Source organism: Callithrix jacchus, chromosome 2 (assembly GCF_049354715.1).
Source record: "Callithrix jacchus isolate 240 chromosome 2, calJac240_pri, whole genome shotgun sequence".
Classification (NCBI taxonomy): domain Eukaryota; kingdom Metazoa; phylum Chordata; class Mammalia; order Primates; family Cebidae; genus Callithrix; species Callithrix jacchus.
In genome coordinates this window covers 15707419-15722313 of record NC_133503.1, presented here as the reverse complement: position 1 = coordinate 15722313, position 14895 = coordinate 15707419, and the positions used below count along the sequence as shown (strand labels likewise).

Below are 14895 nucleotides of genomic sequence, written 5' to 3'. Positions count from 1 at the left end.
GCTGAGACTATAGATGTGCACCATCACGCCTGGCTAATTTTTGTATTTTTAGTAGAGATGGGGTTTCACCATGTTGGCTAGGCTGGTCTTGAAATCCTGGCCTCAAGTGATCTGCCCACCTCGGCCTCCCAAAGGGATGGGATTACAGGCATGAGCCACCACACACTGCCCTACATATACATTTTAATTATAATATCTTTTGGAGGGCCGGGCACGGTGGCTCAAGCCTGTAATCCCAGCACTTTGGGAGGCCAAGGTGGGTGGATCACAAGGTCGAGAGATCAAGACCATTCTGGTCAATATGGTGAAACCCCATCTCTACTAAAAATACAAAAAATTAGCTGGGCACGGTGGCACATGCCTGTAATCCCAGCTACACAGGAGGCTGAGGCAGGAGAATTGCCTGAACCCAGGAGGCGGAGGTTGTGGTGAGCCGAGATTGCGCCATTGCACTCCAGCCTGGCCAACAAGAGCAAAACTCTGTCTCAAAAAAAAAAAAATAATAATAATAATAATATCTTTTGGATTCTTTTTAAAAATTTTTGTTCCAAGAGTAGTAACAAAATAGAAATCTCTATTTGTGAATAAATAAATCTTGAGATCATTTATTGTTTTGCAGTTCAAGCTGAAAAACGAAATCAAAACTTTTATCAAAACAAAGCATGTTTAGCCCTCTCTGTCTCACTCTTTTAGATGCCAAATCTTAGGTTTTATGATGACTCCTCAACTGTTTAGATCTTGATTATCTCAGGGGGATCATCAGCTTTTTTATTTTTCTTTCTTTATTTTTGTGAGATGGAGTCTTGGTCTGTTGCCTAGGCTGGAGTGCAATGGCGCAATCTCAGTTCACTGCAACTCCCACCCACCCCCCGAGTTCCAAGTTCAAGCAATTCTCCTGCCTCTGCCTCCTGAGTAGCTGGCATTACAGATTTGTGCCACCATGCCTGGCTAATTTTTGTATTTTTAGTAGATTTTACCATGTTGGCCAGGCTGGTCTCGAACTCCTGACCTCAGGTGATCCACCCACCTCGAGGATCATCAGCTTTTTAAGAAAGTTTTGAAAGAAAAGCAAGTGAAGAAAAGAGTAGTCACTGTCCAGCATCATGGGTCTCTAACTGAACCCAACGTCCCTGGTATTCCTCTCACAGCGATGTCACCATTTCTACCTGCCATGCATCGGTGAAGGTTGGGACTCGACTGGTGTTTGATCACAGTGGGAAAATCATCCAGAAAACTCCCTATCCCCGCCCCAAAGGGACAACAGTCAGCGTGCAGCAGTTATTTTATACACTACCTGTGCGCCATAAGGAATTTCAAAGGAATATTAAGAAGGTACAGTAAATTAATCCTGGTTTTCAAGAGTATTGGTTACTATACATGAGCAAAAGACTTACTAAAGATGTTTATTCTTCAGTTGATTCTCTTCTCATAATTTGTTGAAAAATGCTTTATTTTCATCTTTCCATTAAAGCCTTAACTTTAGGATGATTTACATTTTTCCTTTTCATCACATAGTGTTGATTAAGCCTGGGCAACACAGTGAGTCCCTGTCTCTATGAAAAAAAATTTTTTTTTCTTTTGAGATGGAGTTTCACTCTTGTTACCCAGGCTGGAGTGCAATGGTGTGATCTCGGCTCACCGCAACCTCTGCCTCCTGGGTTCAGGCAATTCTCCTGCCTCAGCCTCCTGAGTAGCTGGGATTACAGGCACGCGCCACCATGCCCAGCTAATTTTTTGTATTTTTAGTAGAGACGGGGTCTCTGTAATCCCAGCACGTTAAGGAGGCCGAGGCGGGTGGATCACGAGGTCAAGAGATTGAAAAATTTTTTAAAGACCTGGTGCGGTGTCTCACACCTGTAATCCCAGCACTTTGGAAGGCTGAGGCAGGTGGATCATGAGGTCAGGAGTTTGAGATCATCCTGGCCAATGTTGTAAAACCCTGCCTCTACAAATATATAAAAAAATTAGCCAGGCGTGGTGCCCTGTGCCTGTAGTCCCAGCTACTCGGGAGGCTGAGGCAGGGAATTGCTTGAACCTAGGAGGGAGAGGTTGCAGTGAGCAGAGATCATGCCACCGTACTCCAGCCTGGTGACAGAGCAAGGCTCTGTCTCAAAAAAACAAAAAATAAAAATAAAAATTTTACTGGGCGTGGTGGCATCTATCTGTAGTTCCAGCTACTTGGGAAGCTGAAGTGGGAGGATCACTTGAGCCCAGAAACTCAAGGCTGCAGTGAACTATGATGTCACCTCTGCACTCCAGACTGGGAGACAGAGTGGTACCCTGTCTGGAAAAAGTATATATATATACATATATATTTATTTATTTTATATTAGAGACAGAATCTCTCTTTGTTCCCCAGGATGGAGTGCAGTGGCGGGATCTCTTTTCACTGCAACCTCTGCCTCCCAGGTTCAGGCGATCCTCCTGCCTCAGCCTCCCGAGTAGCTGGGATTACAGGCATGTGCCACCACGCCTGGCTAATTTTTGTATTTTTAGTAGAGATGAGGTTTCCCCATGTTGTCCAGGCTGGCCAGGCTGGTCTTGAACTGCTGACCTCAGGTGATCCGCCCACCTCAGCCTCCCAAAGTGCTAGGATTACAGGTGTGAGTCACTGCGCCTGGCCTTACATACTTTTATTTTAATAAGAATATTTTTCTTGATTTTCTGAGAAGTGAGTTATTGTAACCCTTATGAATTTGAATGCAAATGAAACAGCTAAATGTATAATTGTTATCTTTAAAAAGCAGATTTAAAAACTGTATTATATGATTACAGTTTTATAAAAACAAAACAACAGGCCCAAATGTGTATAGTATGAAGGCTGGAAGAGTCAACACTTTCATGTTCTCAGTGGTTATCCTTGCATGTGAGATCTCATGTACTTTTTGCTGTCTTCTTTTTGCTTTTTCATTTTGTGCTTGTATTTTTTTATAATCTAAAAGGTTACCGAAACATATGCCTCTTAAAATTTTTTTTACTTGTAAAGCAGTTGGTGCTAATTTTAACTTTTTTTTTTTAGACGGAGCCTTCTCACTCTGTCCTTCAGGCTGGAGTGCAGTGGTGCAATCTTGGCTCACTGCAATCTATGCCTCCCAGGTTCAAGTGATTCTCCTGCTTCAGCCCTCCAAGTAGCTGGGATTACAGGTGCCTGCCACCACACCCAGCTAATTTTTGTATTTTTAGTAGAGACGGGGGTTTCCAGATGTTGGCCAGGCTGGTCTTGAACCCCTGACCTTAAGTGATCCGCCTGCCTCAGCCTCCCAAAGTGGTGGGATTACAGGCATGAGCCACTGCGCCTGGCTGTTAATTTTAACTTTATTACATTTTTTCAAAATTTTTAATTTTCAAAATAGAACTTACCTTTTTTTGTATCTTATGGTAAAAAAAATTAGTGCCTTAGCAAAATATAGAAATGTAGAACTTTTTGTCAGAGATAACCATCATTTACAGTTTGTATATCTGTTCAGACTCCTTTTAAATTCATGTGTTTATAACTGTTGGAATAATTTTCAAGATAAATTCATAAATTAATGTAATGAAAGCAAGTAATGTAGAATGTACAGCATGCAAGTAATACAGAATTGTATGTGGTCGAAAATTTTTTTTATTTAAATTTTTATTTTTTTTTTGAGTCAGAGTTTTGTACTTGTTGCCCAGGCTGCCACCTCTACTTCCCAAGTTCAAGTGATTCTTCTGTGTCAGCCTCCCCAGTAGCTGGGATTACAGGCATGTGCTACCATGCCCGGCTAATTTTGTATTTTTAGTAGAGACAGGGTTTCTGCATGATGGTCAGGCTGGTCCCGAACTCCCAACCTCAGGTGATCTGCTCACCTCGGCCTCCCAAAGTGCTGGGATTACAGGCATGAGCTACTGCGCCCAGCTGTTTTTTGTTTTTGTTTTGTTTTGTTTGTTTTAATTGAGATAGGGTCTTGCTTTTTCACCCAGGCTGGAATGTACTGGCACAATCTCAGCTTACTGCAGCCTTGATCTCCCAGGCTCAGTGGATCCTCCCACCTCAGCCTGCCAAGTAGCTGAGACTCCAAGCCCGTGCTACCATGCCTGGCCAATTTTTGTATTTTTTTGTAGAAATGGGTCCTTCTGTGTTTCCTAGGCTGGTCTCAAACTCCCGGGCTCAAGCCACCCTCCCACTTCAGCCTCCCAAAGTGCTGGGATTATAGCCGTGAACCATCATGCCTGGTCCTGTAACTGACTTCTACTTAGCATATTGTGATTGTCTTTTTCAGTCAGTGCACACTGCCTTATTTTTTGTCATTCTGCTGCGATATGGGTATACCATAGTTAATTAACTCCTTGATGATGCTTGTTTTGGTTGTTTCTGATTTTTCATAGAGATTGATTCAGTGAACATTTTTGTATCTCTACACCAAAATGCTTGTGCTAGTCTTTCTATTATACAAAGACAGAATTCAAAAGGAGAGATTATAAAATCAAACAGAATGTATGTTTCAGTTTTTTAATTTTCATTTTTAGAGTTAGGGACTTGTTCTGTCACCCAAGCTGGAGCACAGTGATGTGATCATGGCTCACTGCAGCCTCAAAACTCCTGGGCTCAAGTGATCCTCCTACCTCAGCCTCCTGAGTAGCTGTGACTACAGGCAGGCACCGCCATGCCTGGCTAGTTTTTTTTTTAATTTTTTGTAGAGACAGGGTCTTGCTGTGTTGCCCAGGCTGATCTTGAACCCTGGTCTCAAGCAGTTCTCCTGCCCTCAGCCTGAGCGGCTGAGATTACAAGCTGTATTTTTCAGTAGTTTTACCAGGACGTATAGCACATTGGCAAGTTAGAGGATTGAGACCAGGAGGCAAAAGCTCTGCATTGCTTTCCATAGAATGTAGGAAGATACCTCTTTGCAGATCATTCGGTGAATGGTACTTCCCTTCATTTGTGAGATGTTGTGAGAACCTTGCTTTGGATGTTATAACTTGAACTGTGTAATTCCTGTAATATGAAAGTAATGTAGAATATTGTGTTTGTGTTTTTTAAACAGGAGTATGCCAAAATGGTCCAGGTCTTGCATGCATACTGTATAATTTCATCAGGCATCCGTGTCAGTTGCACCAATCAGCTTGGACAAGGAAAACGACAGCCTGTGGTATGCACAGGTGGAAGCCCCAGCATAAAGGAAAATATCGGCTCTGTGTTTGGGCAGAAGCAGGTAGTGATGGCCGTTTACTTAAACATTTCTTACTGCTCTAGTGATTAGGGTGGGTTTCCATTATCCTTTCCAGTAGAATGGAGAATAAAATCTAAGAATTGATTTTTTTTTTTTTTTTTTTGTGATGGATTCTTGCTCTGTTGACTAGACCGGAGTGTAGTGGCTCCATCTTGGCTCACTGCAAACTCTGCCTCCCAGTTTGAAGTGATTCTCCTGCCTCAGCCTCCTGAGTAGCTGGGATTACAGGCACGTGCCACCAGGCCCACCTAATTTTTTGTATTTTTTTGTAGAGATGGGGTTTTACCATGTTGGCCAGGCTGGTCTCAAACTCCTCACCTCAAATGATCACCTGCCTTGGCCTCCCAAAATGCTGGGATTATAGGCATGACCCATTGCACCTAAACTAAGAATCCGTTTTTAAAGTACCTATCACAAAAATTAATGTTCGAAAGCTGAAAGTTTTCATTCTTCCAGAGACACTCACATACTGCATCTTTTCACTCTCTCTGAAAAAATATAAATTATTGTGGGCAATGTGTGGGTTATGCATAAGGAGGTACTTGTTTCATCTTTCTCATGTCGTAAAATCAAAAGTGGTGTCCTGATGGCTCACACATGTAATCCCAGTACTTGGGAGAAGACACTGCTGGGATTATGTGTTTGAACCACTGGGCCAACAATTTTGAGGTGGAGAATTGCTTGAGCCCAGGAATTTAAGACCAGCCTGTATAACAAGGCAAGACCCCATCTCTACAAAAATAAAAATTAAAAACATTAGCTAGGTATGGTGGTGTGCACCTGTAGTCCCAGCTACTCACTCGATAGGCTGAGGCAGGAGGATTGCTCGAACCCAGGAGTTTGACACTGCAGTGAGCTGTGATTGAGCCACTGCACTCCAACCTGGGCAAGAGAGAGAGACCCTGTCTCAAATCAAAACAAAAAAAAAGATTCCTTGAATTTTTTTTGCGCTTGTAAGGTGGGTAGCTTGATAAGGAAGGAAAACAAGTAAGTTCAGTCTGTCTTTATAGGAAGTAACTGTGAATTTTTTTTCTTTTTAGTTGCAAAGCCTCATTCCTTTTGTTCAGCTGCCCCCTAGTGACTCCGTGTGTGAAGAGTACGGTTTGAGCTGTTCCGATGCTCTGCATAATCTGTTTTAGTAAGTAGATTGATTGCTGGCAAGAGAACTACAATTGAACGTTTTATCTTGAGTTGGTTTTTTTTTTAAGATAGTGATTTTAGGAGTAATTGTTTCTTTTTCTTTTTTTTTTAATAATTGTACTTTATGTTCTGGGGTTCTTTTTTTTTTTTTTTTTTTTTTTTAAGAGATGAAGCCTTGCTCTGCTGCCCAGGCTGGAGTGCAATGGCACAATCTTGGCTCGCTGCAACCTCTGCCTCCCCAGTTCAAGCATTTCTCCTGCCTCAGTCCCTGAGTAGCTGGGATTAAAAGCATGCACCACCACGCCTGGCTAATTTTGTATTTTTAGTAGAGATGGGGTTTTACCATGTTGGCCAGGCTGGTCTTGAACTCCTGACCTCAGATGATCTGCTCACCTTGGTGTCCCAAAGTGCTGGGATTATAGACATGAGCCATCATGTCTGGCCAGGGCTAGTAATTGTTTATGTCTTTTATAAAACTGTGAGCAGTGCTATTGCTAAGAAAGATGATTTATACAAAGGACTCAGTTACTTAATTCACCATGTTTTGGGTAACTGGTACATTTCAGGTGGTTTCCTGTTGAGTTAGTCTTCTTTAAGGCTCTGTTTAGTTAGACTAGCTTTTAAATTGTTTTATAATTTTAAATGATTTTGACTTTTCTGGCATCTAGTGAGGCAGTTCAGCATCATTACTTTTAGTATAAGAAAATAGACACTTCCATAAATAGGATTGGTCCTGTAAAGATCTGTATTTCTTCTTTCTTTTCTTTATTTTGAGACAGTGTCTCGCTCTATTGCCCAGGCTAGAGTGCAGTGGCATGTGATGTTGGTTCACTGCAACCTCCACCTCCTGGGTTTAAGCGATTCTCCTGCCTCAGCCTCCAGAGTAGCTGGGATTACAGGTGTGCACACCATACCTGGCTAATTTTTTTTTTGTATTTTTAGTGGAGATGAGGTTTTACCATGTTGCCCAGGCTGGTCTCAAACTCCTTACCTCAGGTGATCTGCCTGCCTCAGCTTCCCAAAGTGCTGGAATTACAGGGATGAACCACTGTGCCCAGCCTAAGATCTCTTTGTTTTTTTTTTTGTTTTGTTTTTAGATCTATGTTTCTTATTCTTCCACCACTTGCTTTTGGCTTATGGCTGAAATTGTAAACATGGAGCTTTATGTCTTTATGCGAAGGTAGTGTTCTTCTGGAAATGCCAGTATCCCTGGGGTGGATCTCATGTGAAACAAGCACTTTACCAAGACAGGAGATACAAGTTTTTTATCCAGGAGATTTCGAAAGGGGAGGGAGTATGGGCAAAATCCTGAGCACAGGTGGTTAGACTTCACTGATAAACCGGGTTGGCAGTATCGGGGTTCTGAGAATGCATCTGAATGAGACCCACTCTTATGGGGCCAACGATTTATCAGGAAGGTGATAAGAGAGCTGCAACACATCATTTGGACCCACTGCATCACCTGTGGTGCATTGGTTGACTGTAGGTTCTAGAGCGTTACAGAAGGTCTGGTTCTTTGATGATGCATAAAGATTTGGAGTGTAGGTACCCATGAACTGCAATAGTGATACTTATCAGCATGTCACCTGGTGTTTTGTTTTCGTTTCACTTTAAGAATGTGCCATGTGATTGTATTTCTAATTCTTTTCACTCTGGAATCCTGCCCTTACTGTATTACTATTGAATAGCATCTCAGGTTTCATTTCACAATGCGCACATGGAGTTGGAAGGAGTTCAACAGACCGACAGTTTTTCTTTATCAATCGGCGGCCTTGTGACCCAGCAAAGGTATTTAAAAGTTTTTTGTATTCTGTGATTCTTTATGCCTTTGACTTTTCATTGACAACTTTTTTTTCTGATATAGGCAGTTTACATGGAATTTGGGACTTTGAGAAATGTGGCTGTAACATTACCTTATTTTGGGCATTTACAGAAGTCTACTACAGATGGTCCCCAACTTAAGTAGTTTCAACAGAAGATTTTTCTGACCGGGCACAGTGGCTCATGCCTGTAATCCCAGCACTTTGGGAGGTTTAGGCGAGTGGATTGCTTGAGGCTGGAAGCTCAAGACTAGCCTGGCCAACATGATGAAATCCTGTTTCTACTAAAATACAAAAAAAAAAAAAATAGCCGGTGTGGTAGCTTACGCCTGTAATCCCAGCTACTTGGGAGGTTGAGGCAGGAGGATCGCTTGTACCTGGCAGGTGGAGGTTACTGTGAGTCGACATTGCACTCCAGCCTGGGTTACAGAGCGAGACTCTTGTCTCAAAAAAAAAAAAAAAAAAAAAAGATTTTTCTACCACTTTACCATACTGTGCAAGTTATTCGTGCAATAGATACCATACTATAAGTACTGTGTAACCACTGTTTTTCAGTATAGTATTCAATAAATTACAGAAGATATTCAACATTTTATTATGAAATAGGTGTTTTATTTTGCCTACCTATAGACTAATATAAGTATTCTGAGGCAAGGCTAAGATAGGACATTCGGTAGGTTAGGTTATCACAAATGCATTTTTGACATAGAATATTTTCAGTTTATGGGTTTATCAGCACATAACCCTATCATAAGTCAAGGAGCATTTATCTGTGTACACTTTTAAAAATTTCATATATGTATGTTCTTATGTGTATATATACATTATATTGTGTTGTTTTTATATATACATAGGCACATATTAATTACCAGTGTATTTATTATTCTAAAAACTATAGTTATTTGAAGAAATTAAATATTTTATAACATTCCATGTCATCTTTTAGTATAGACTGATTACATGGTTTCTATATTTTCTATGGGTTTCTGTATTTTCTCTTTCTTCTTTCTACTTTCCTAGGAAAATAAGGACTTAGATTAGTTCTGCCTCAAATTTAAACTGATCATTTTGATTTCTTACATGGGTTTTTTCGAGTTTGCAGCTTAGCAACACAACATTGTACATCAGTAATATTTCCTGGTTTTCTTTTTTTTTTTCTGAGATGGAGTCTTACTCTGTCACCCAGGCTGGAGTGTAGTGGCGTGATCTTGGCTGTCTGCAACCTCTGCCTCCCAGGTTCAAGTGATTCTCCTGTCTCAGCCTCCTGAGTAGCTGGGACTACAGGCATGAACCACCATGCCCTGCTAATTTTTGTATTTTTTTTTTTTTTTTTTTTTGAGACGGAGTTTCGCTCTTGTTACCCAGGCTGGAAGTGCAATGGCACGATCTCGGCTCACTGCAACCTCCGCCTCCTGGGTTCAGGCAATTCTCCTGCCTCAGCCTCCTGAGTAGCTGGGATTACAGGCACACGCCACCATGCCCAGCTAATTTTTTGTATTTTTAGTAGAGACGGGGTTTCACTGTGTTGGCCAGGCTGATCTTGAACTTCTGACCTCGTGATCCACTCGCCTTAGCCTACCAAAGTGCTGGGATTACAGATGTGAGCCACCATGCCTGGCCTATTTTCTGTTTTTCAATGAGAGTTTAGAGTTCACTTGTAATCTGCCAGATGTGGTTCAATTTCTAAATTTTGTAACCTATATTATGATTTATTAATAATTGTTAATTATAACAATGTGATATTTTGGTTTATTTTTAATGACATATGTCATAAATATGTTTCTATGTACATTGAATGTGTTTTATGAACATTTAAGCTGTGCGTGCATTTCACTAAAATTTCTTGTAGAGCGACTTTAGGTTGGAAAAAGATTTAGTTTTAGGAATCCATGATTAGAAATATCACTTTGAGGGGTGTGAGGAAACTTTTGGTGATGGATATATTCATTATCTTGATTGTGTGGATAGTTTCACAGATGTTTGTGTATATATGTCAAAACTTATTAAATTGCACACTTTAAATATGTATAGTTTATTCCATGTCAGTCATAGCTCAGTAAAAGCTGTTAAAAAATGTATCCTAGCCACACATAGTGGCTCATGCCTACAATCAAATACCAGCGCTTTGAGAGGCTGAGGCAGGTAGATCACCTGAGATTGGGAGTTTGAGACTAGCCTGACCAGTATGGAGAAACCCTTTCTTTACCAAAAATACAAAATTAGCCAGATGTGGTGGCGCTTGCCTGTAATCCCAGCTACTCCGGAGGCTGAGGCAAGAGAATTGCTTGAACCTGGGAGGTAGAGGTTGCAATGAGCTCAGATCGCGCCATTGCACTCCATCCAGCCTGGGCAACAAGAGTGAAACTCCATCTCAAAAAAAAAAAAAAAAAAAGAAAAGTATCCTTAGGCCAGACACGGTGGCTCATCCCTGTGATCCTAACACGTTGCGAGGCTGAGGTGGGTGGATCAACTGAGGTCAGGAATTCAAGACCAGCCTGACCAATGTAGTGAAACCCTGTCTCTGTCTCTACTAAAAATACAAAAATTAGCCGGTCATGGTGGTGTGTGCCTGTAATTCCAGCTACTCTGGAGGCTGAGGCAGGAGGATCACTTGAGCCTAGGAAGTGAGGCTGCAGTGAGCCGTGATTGCTCCACTGTACTCCAGCCTGTGATAAGGCGAGACCTTGTCTCCAAAGAAAGGAAAAGTATCCCTAAGAACATGCTGGTTGGTTAGAATAGCATGTTGTTAGGATGTTGGGGGCTGGGAACATTTCTCGTTTATTCTTTTCTATTCTTTGTATTTTGTGCAGGTCTCCAGACTTGTGAATGAGGTCTACCACATGTATAATCGAAATCAGTATCCATTTGTTGTTCTTAACATTTCTGTTGATGCAGGTAAGTTCCACTGGCATTTCAGTACAACTGGTGACTAATGCCTCAAAGAAGAAAATGAAATTATAAAGCTCTGCTATGATTGGAATGAAATAACAATTTATGGCCATGTAATTTTTTTTTTTTTTTTTTTGAGATGGAGTCTTGCACGGCCCCCTAGGCTGGAGTGCAGTGGCATGAATCTCAGCTCACTGCAACCTCTGCCTCCCGGGTTCAAGTGATTCCTCTGCCTCATCCTCCTGAGTAGCTGGGATTTCAGGCACTCGCCACCATGCCCAGCTAATTTCTTGTATTTTGAGTAGAGATAGGGTTTCACCATGTTGGCCATGCTGGTCTGAAACTCCTGACCTGGTGATTCGTCCGCCTCAGCCTCCCAAAGTGCTAGGATTACAGGCATGAGCCACTGTGCCCAGCTGCAATTTTATTTTTTTAAACAGAGTTCCTACTTTCTACTTAAAACTATGTTAATTGTAATATTGGGACAATGTAACTTTTTTTATGTCAACCAAGGGAGAAAGTAGACTAAATGTCCTTCCCAATTTCAGAAATAATTCATTTCATATAGAATTTTCTGATTGTTGAAATTCTGGTTTACTGACATTCAGTATTTTTTCTAGGTACTTAGAAATACATCTGCACATACCCTAAGAAATACCTTCTCTCCTCTCTCTCTCCCCACCACTCTCATATTCTTCGAGATGAGGAAATAATTTTGTATTCTGCTCTTTGTCCTTAGATGTGAATGTTTTCTTTTCCATGTTTTTAAAAATTAATCAGAAATGTGATTTTAATAGGTGAATTATATTCTAATGCATGGTTATACTTTGGTATTTTAATTTTTAAAAATATAAGTTGTTTTTAGTTTTTGGAAATTACAAATACTGTTCATATAATTAAATCATTATTTACATCTTTATTTCTTTAATTTTTTAATTTTCAAAATTTTTAGACAGAGTCTTTCTCTGTTTCCCAGGCTGGAGTGCAGTGGTATAATCTCAGCTCACTGCAACCTCTGCCTCCTGGGTTCAAGTGACTTTCCCATCTCAGCCTCCTGAGTAGTAGGGATTACAGGTGCCTGCCTCCATGCCCAGCTAATTTTTTGTATTTTTAGTAGAGATGGAGTTTGCCATTACGGCCAGGCTTGTCTCAAACTGCTGACCTTAACTGATCTGTTTGCCTCAGCCTCCCAGAGTGCTGGATTATAGGCGTGAGCCAGCTTGCTCAGCCCACATCTTCAATTATTCTTAAGATAAATTGCTAGAAGTAGAATAACTAGGTCAGTGAATATGACAATTTTAAGGCTTTTTTTTTTTTTTGAGGTGGAGTCTCGGTCTGTTGCCCAGGCTGGAGTGCAGTGGCACGATCTCGGCTCACTGCAACCTCTGCCTCCTGGGTTTAAGCGATATTCCTGCCTCAGCCTCCCAAGTAGCTGGGACTTCAGGTGAATGCCACCAAGCCCAGTTAATTTTTTGAATTTTTAGTAGAGTTAGGGTTTTGCCTTGTTAGCCAGGATGGTCTCAATCTCCTGACCTCAGGTAATCCGCCTGCCTCAGCCTCCAAAAGTGCTGGGATTACAGTCATGAACCACGGCGACCCGCCCAAGACTTTTCTGTATTGTATTCTAGACTTACCAATTTACACGCCTACCAACAATGTACTAGGAATATAGTTGTTAAGCTAAATTCAATAGGGGATAGAATATCTTACTTTAGTTTGCATATTTAAAATTATTTTTATGTGTTTGTTTGCTTTTCTTTCTCCAATTTACCTATTCAAGCCCTTCTATATTTTGTCTGTTGAAAAATTATCTTTTCCTCATTTATTTGAAAAAGCTGATTTTATAACTTAGGATTCTTAATCTGGACACTGTAATATTTTTAATAGTACTTTTGATATATACAAGTGAATGAAATAATAGATGGGGAAATATCTATTGTTAAAAGTGAATTTGGCTGGGCGCAGTGGCTCATGCCTGTAATCCTAGCACTTTGGGAGGCCAAGGCAGGGGGATCACTTGAGGTCAGGAGTTTGAGACCGGCCTGGCATGATGAAACCCCGGTCTCTATTAAAAAATACAGAAATTAGCCAGCATGGTGGCACGTGCCTGTAATCCTAGCTACTTTGGAGGCTGAGGCAGGAGAATCACTTGAACCCAGGAGGCAGAGATTGCAGTGAGCTGAGATCATGCCACTGCACTCCATCCTGGGCAACAGAGTGAGACTCTGTCTGAAAAAAATGAAAGTGAATATAAACATAATAAATGCATTTTCTTTTTTTCCTTAGAATGTGTTGATATCAATGTTACTCCAGATAAAAGGCAAATTTTACTACAAGAGGAAAAGCTTTTGTTGGCAGTTTTAAAGACCTCTTTGATAGGAATGTTTGATAGTGATGTCAACAAGCTGAATGTCAGTCAGCAGCCACTGTTGGATATTGGAGGTAAGAAAAGTACTGTGTATAGCCAGCTTCTAAAGCTTTTAGCTAATGTGTTTCCTTATTTTTTTCCAAGGTAAACTTTTTTTTTTGAGATGGAATTTCGCTCTTGTTGCCCAGGCTGGAGTGCAATGGCACAATCTTGGCTCACTGCAACCTCCGCCTCCCAGGTTGAAGCGATTCTCCTGCCTCAGCCTCCCAAGTAGCTGGGATTACAGGCATGCGCCACCACAGCTGGCTCATTTTGTATTTTTAGTAGAGATGTGGTTTCTCCATGTTAGTCAGGCTGGTCTCGAACTCTCAACCTCAGGTGATCTGCCCACCTCGGCCTCCCACAGTGCTGGGATTACAGGCATGAGCCACCACACCCAACCCATAAACTTTTTTTGATGTGAAACAAAGTCTCTTATATTGCCATTTTTTAATGTTTTTATTGAGACAGAGACTTGCTCTGTCGCCCAGGCTGGACTGCAGTGACGCCATCATAGTTCACTGTAGCATCAAATTCCTGGGCTCAAGCCACCTTCCTGCCTCAGCCTCCCAAGCTGGGACTACAGGCACGTGTCACCATACCTGGCTAATTTTTAAAATTGTTTATAGAGACAGGGTCTCACTTTGTTGCCCAGGCTGGTCTCAAAGTCCTGGGCTCAAGTAGTCCTCCTGCCTCAGCCTTGTAAAGTGCTGGAAATACAGATGTGAGCCACTATGACTAGCAAGTCTCCTGTTTTAGGTAGAGGTTGTGTCATACTAGAAGGTATGTAGCTGCAGATTTAAGGTCATCAGTTTATAAAGAGGCATGAACACACAGAGGAATATGTAGTAATATCTTTTTTTTGGCCATAATGGTAGCTTCAGTTTTTGTCAATTGTAAACAGATGATGTAATATAAGATGTATGATTAGAAGAGTCTACAGTGACTGCATTTTAACTCCCTTGTCATGTTTTTCTTTCTTTTTTTTTTGAGACAAATGTCATATGCCAATACCTGTGCCGTCACTCTCATTGCCACCTACTTGACAGCTGTCTGTGTAGCCGCGTTATCTTCTTCTCTCAGATAGGATGACCCCGATTCATAACCCTTATTATTATTAACGAAAATAATCCATTCCTAGTTAACTCAGTTAACCACCTAGCGATCGGTAGCATCTTTGCTGAATTTCTCATTACCAACAGTATTATTCCTGCTTCACCCCCTCAAACAACTATGCCACTCCATCCTAAACTCACAGCCCTAGGTGTAACCGTCTTGGGCCTCTTGCTAGCGATAGAGCTTAATCTTATAACTAATAACCTCAAACTTAAACACCCATTATACATATTCAACTTCTCTAACATACTAGTTTTTATCCAGCCATAACCCACCGTTCCACCCCCCTGACTCAAGCTTATCCACAAATCAAAATATGGCTTCACTTCTA

General features: G+C 41.2%; 1 protein-coding gene across 2 annotated transcripts in view; it reads left to right on the top strand.

The window, feature by feature from the left end:
- Positions 1 to 14895, top strand: part of PMS2 (PMS1 homolog 2, mismatch repair system component) — a 45692-nt gene that overhangs the window by 6755 nt on the left and 24042 nt on the right. For both annotated transcript variants that reach the window (XM_078357387.1, XM_035282819.3), the window contains exons 5-10: positions 1149 to 1332; positions 5007 to 5174; positions 6233 to 6330; positions 8021 to 8120; positions 10963 to 11047; positions 13328 to 13483. In XM_078357387.1, the coding sequence (XP_078213513.1) occupies positions 5019 to 5174; positions 6233 to 6330; positions 8021 to 8120; positions 10963 to 11047; positions 13328 to 13483 (595 nt within the window). In that variant the 5' untranslated portion in view covers positions 1149 to 1332; positions 5007 to 5018. The remainder of the gene's footprint in view (positions 1 to 1148; positions 1333 to 5006; positions 5175 to 6232; positions 6331 to 8020; positions 8121 to 10962; positions 11048 to 13327; positions 13484 to 14895) is intronic.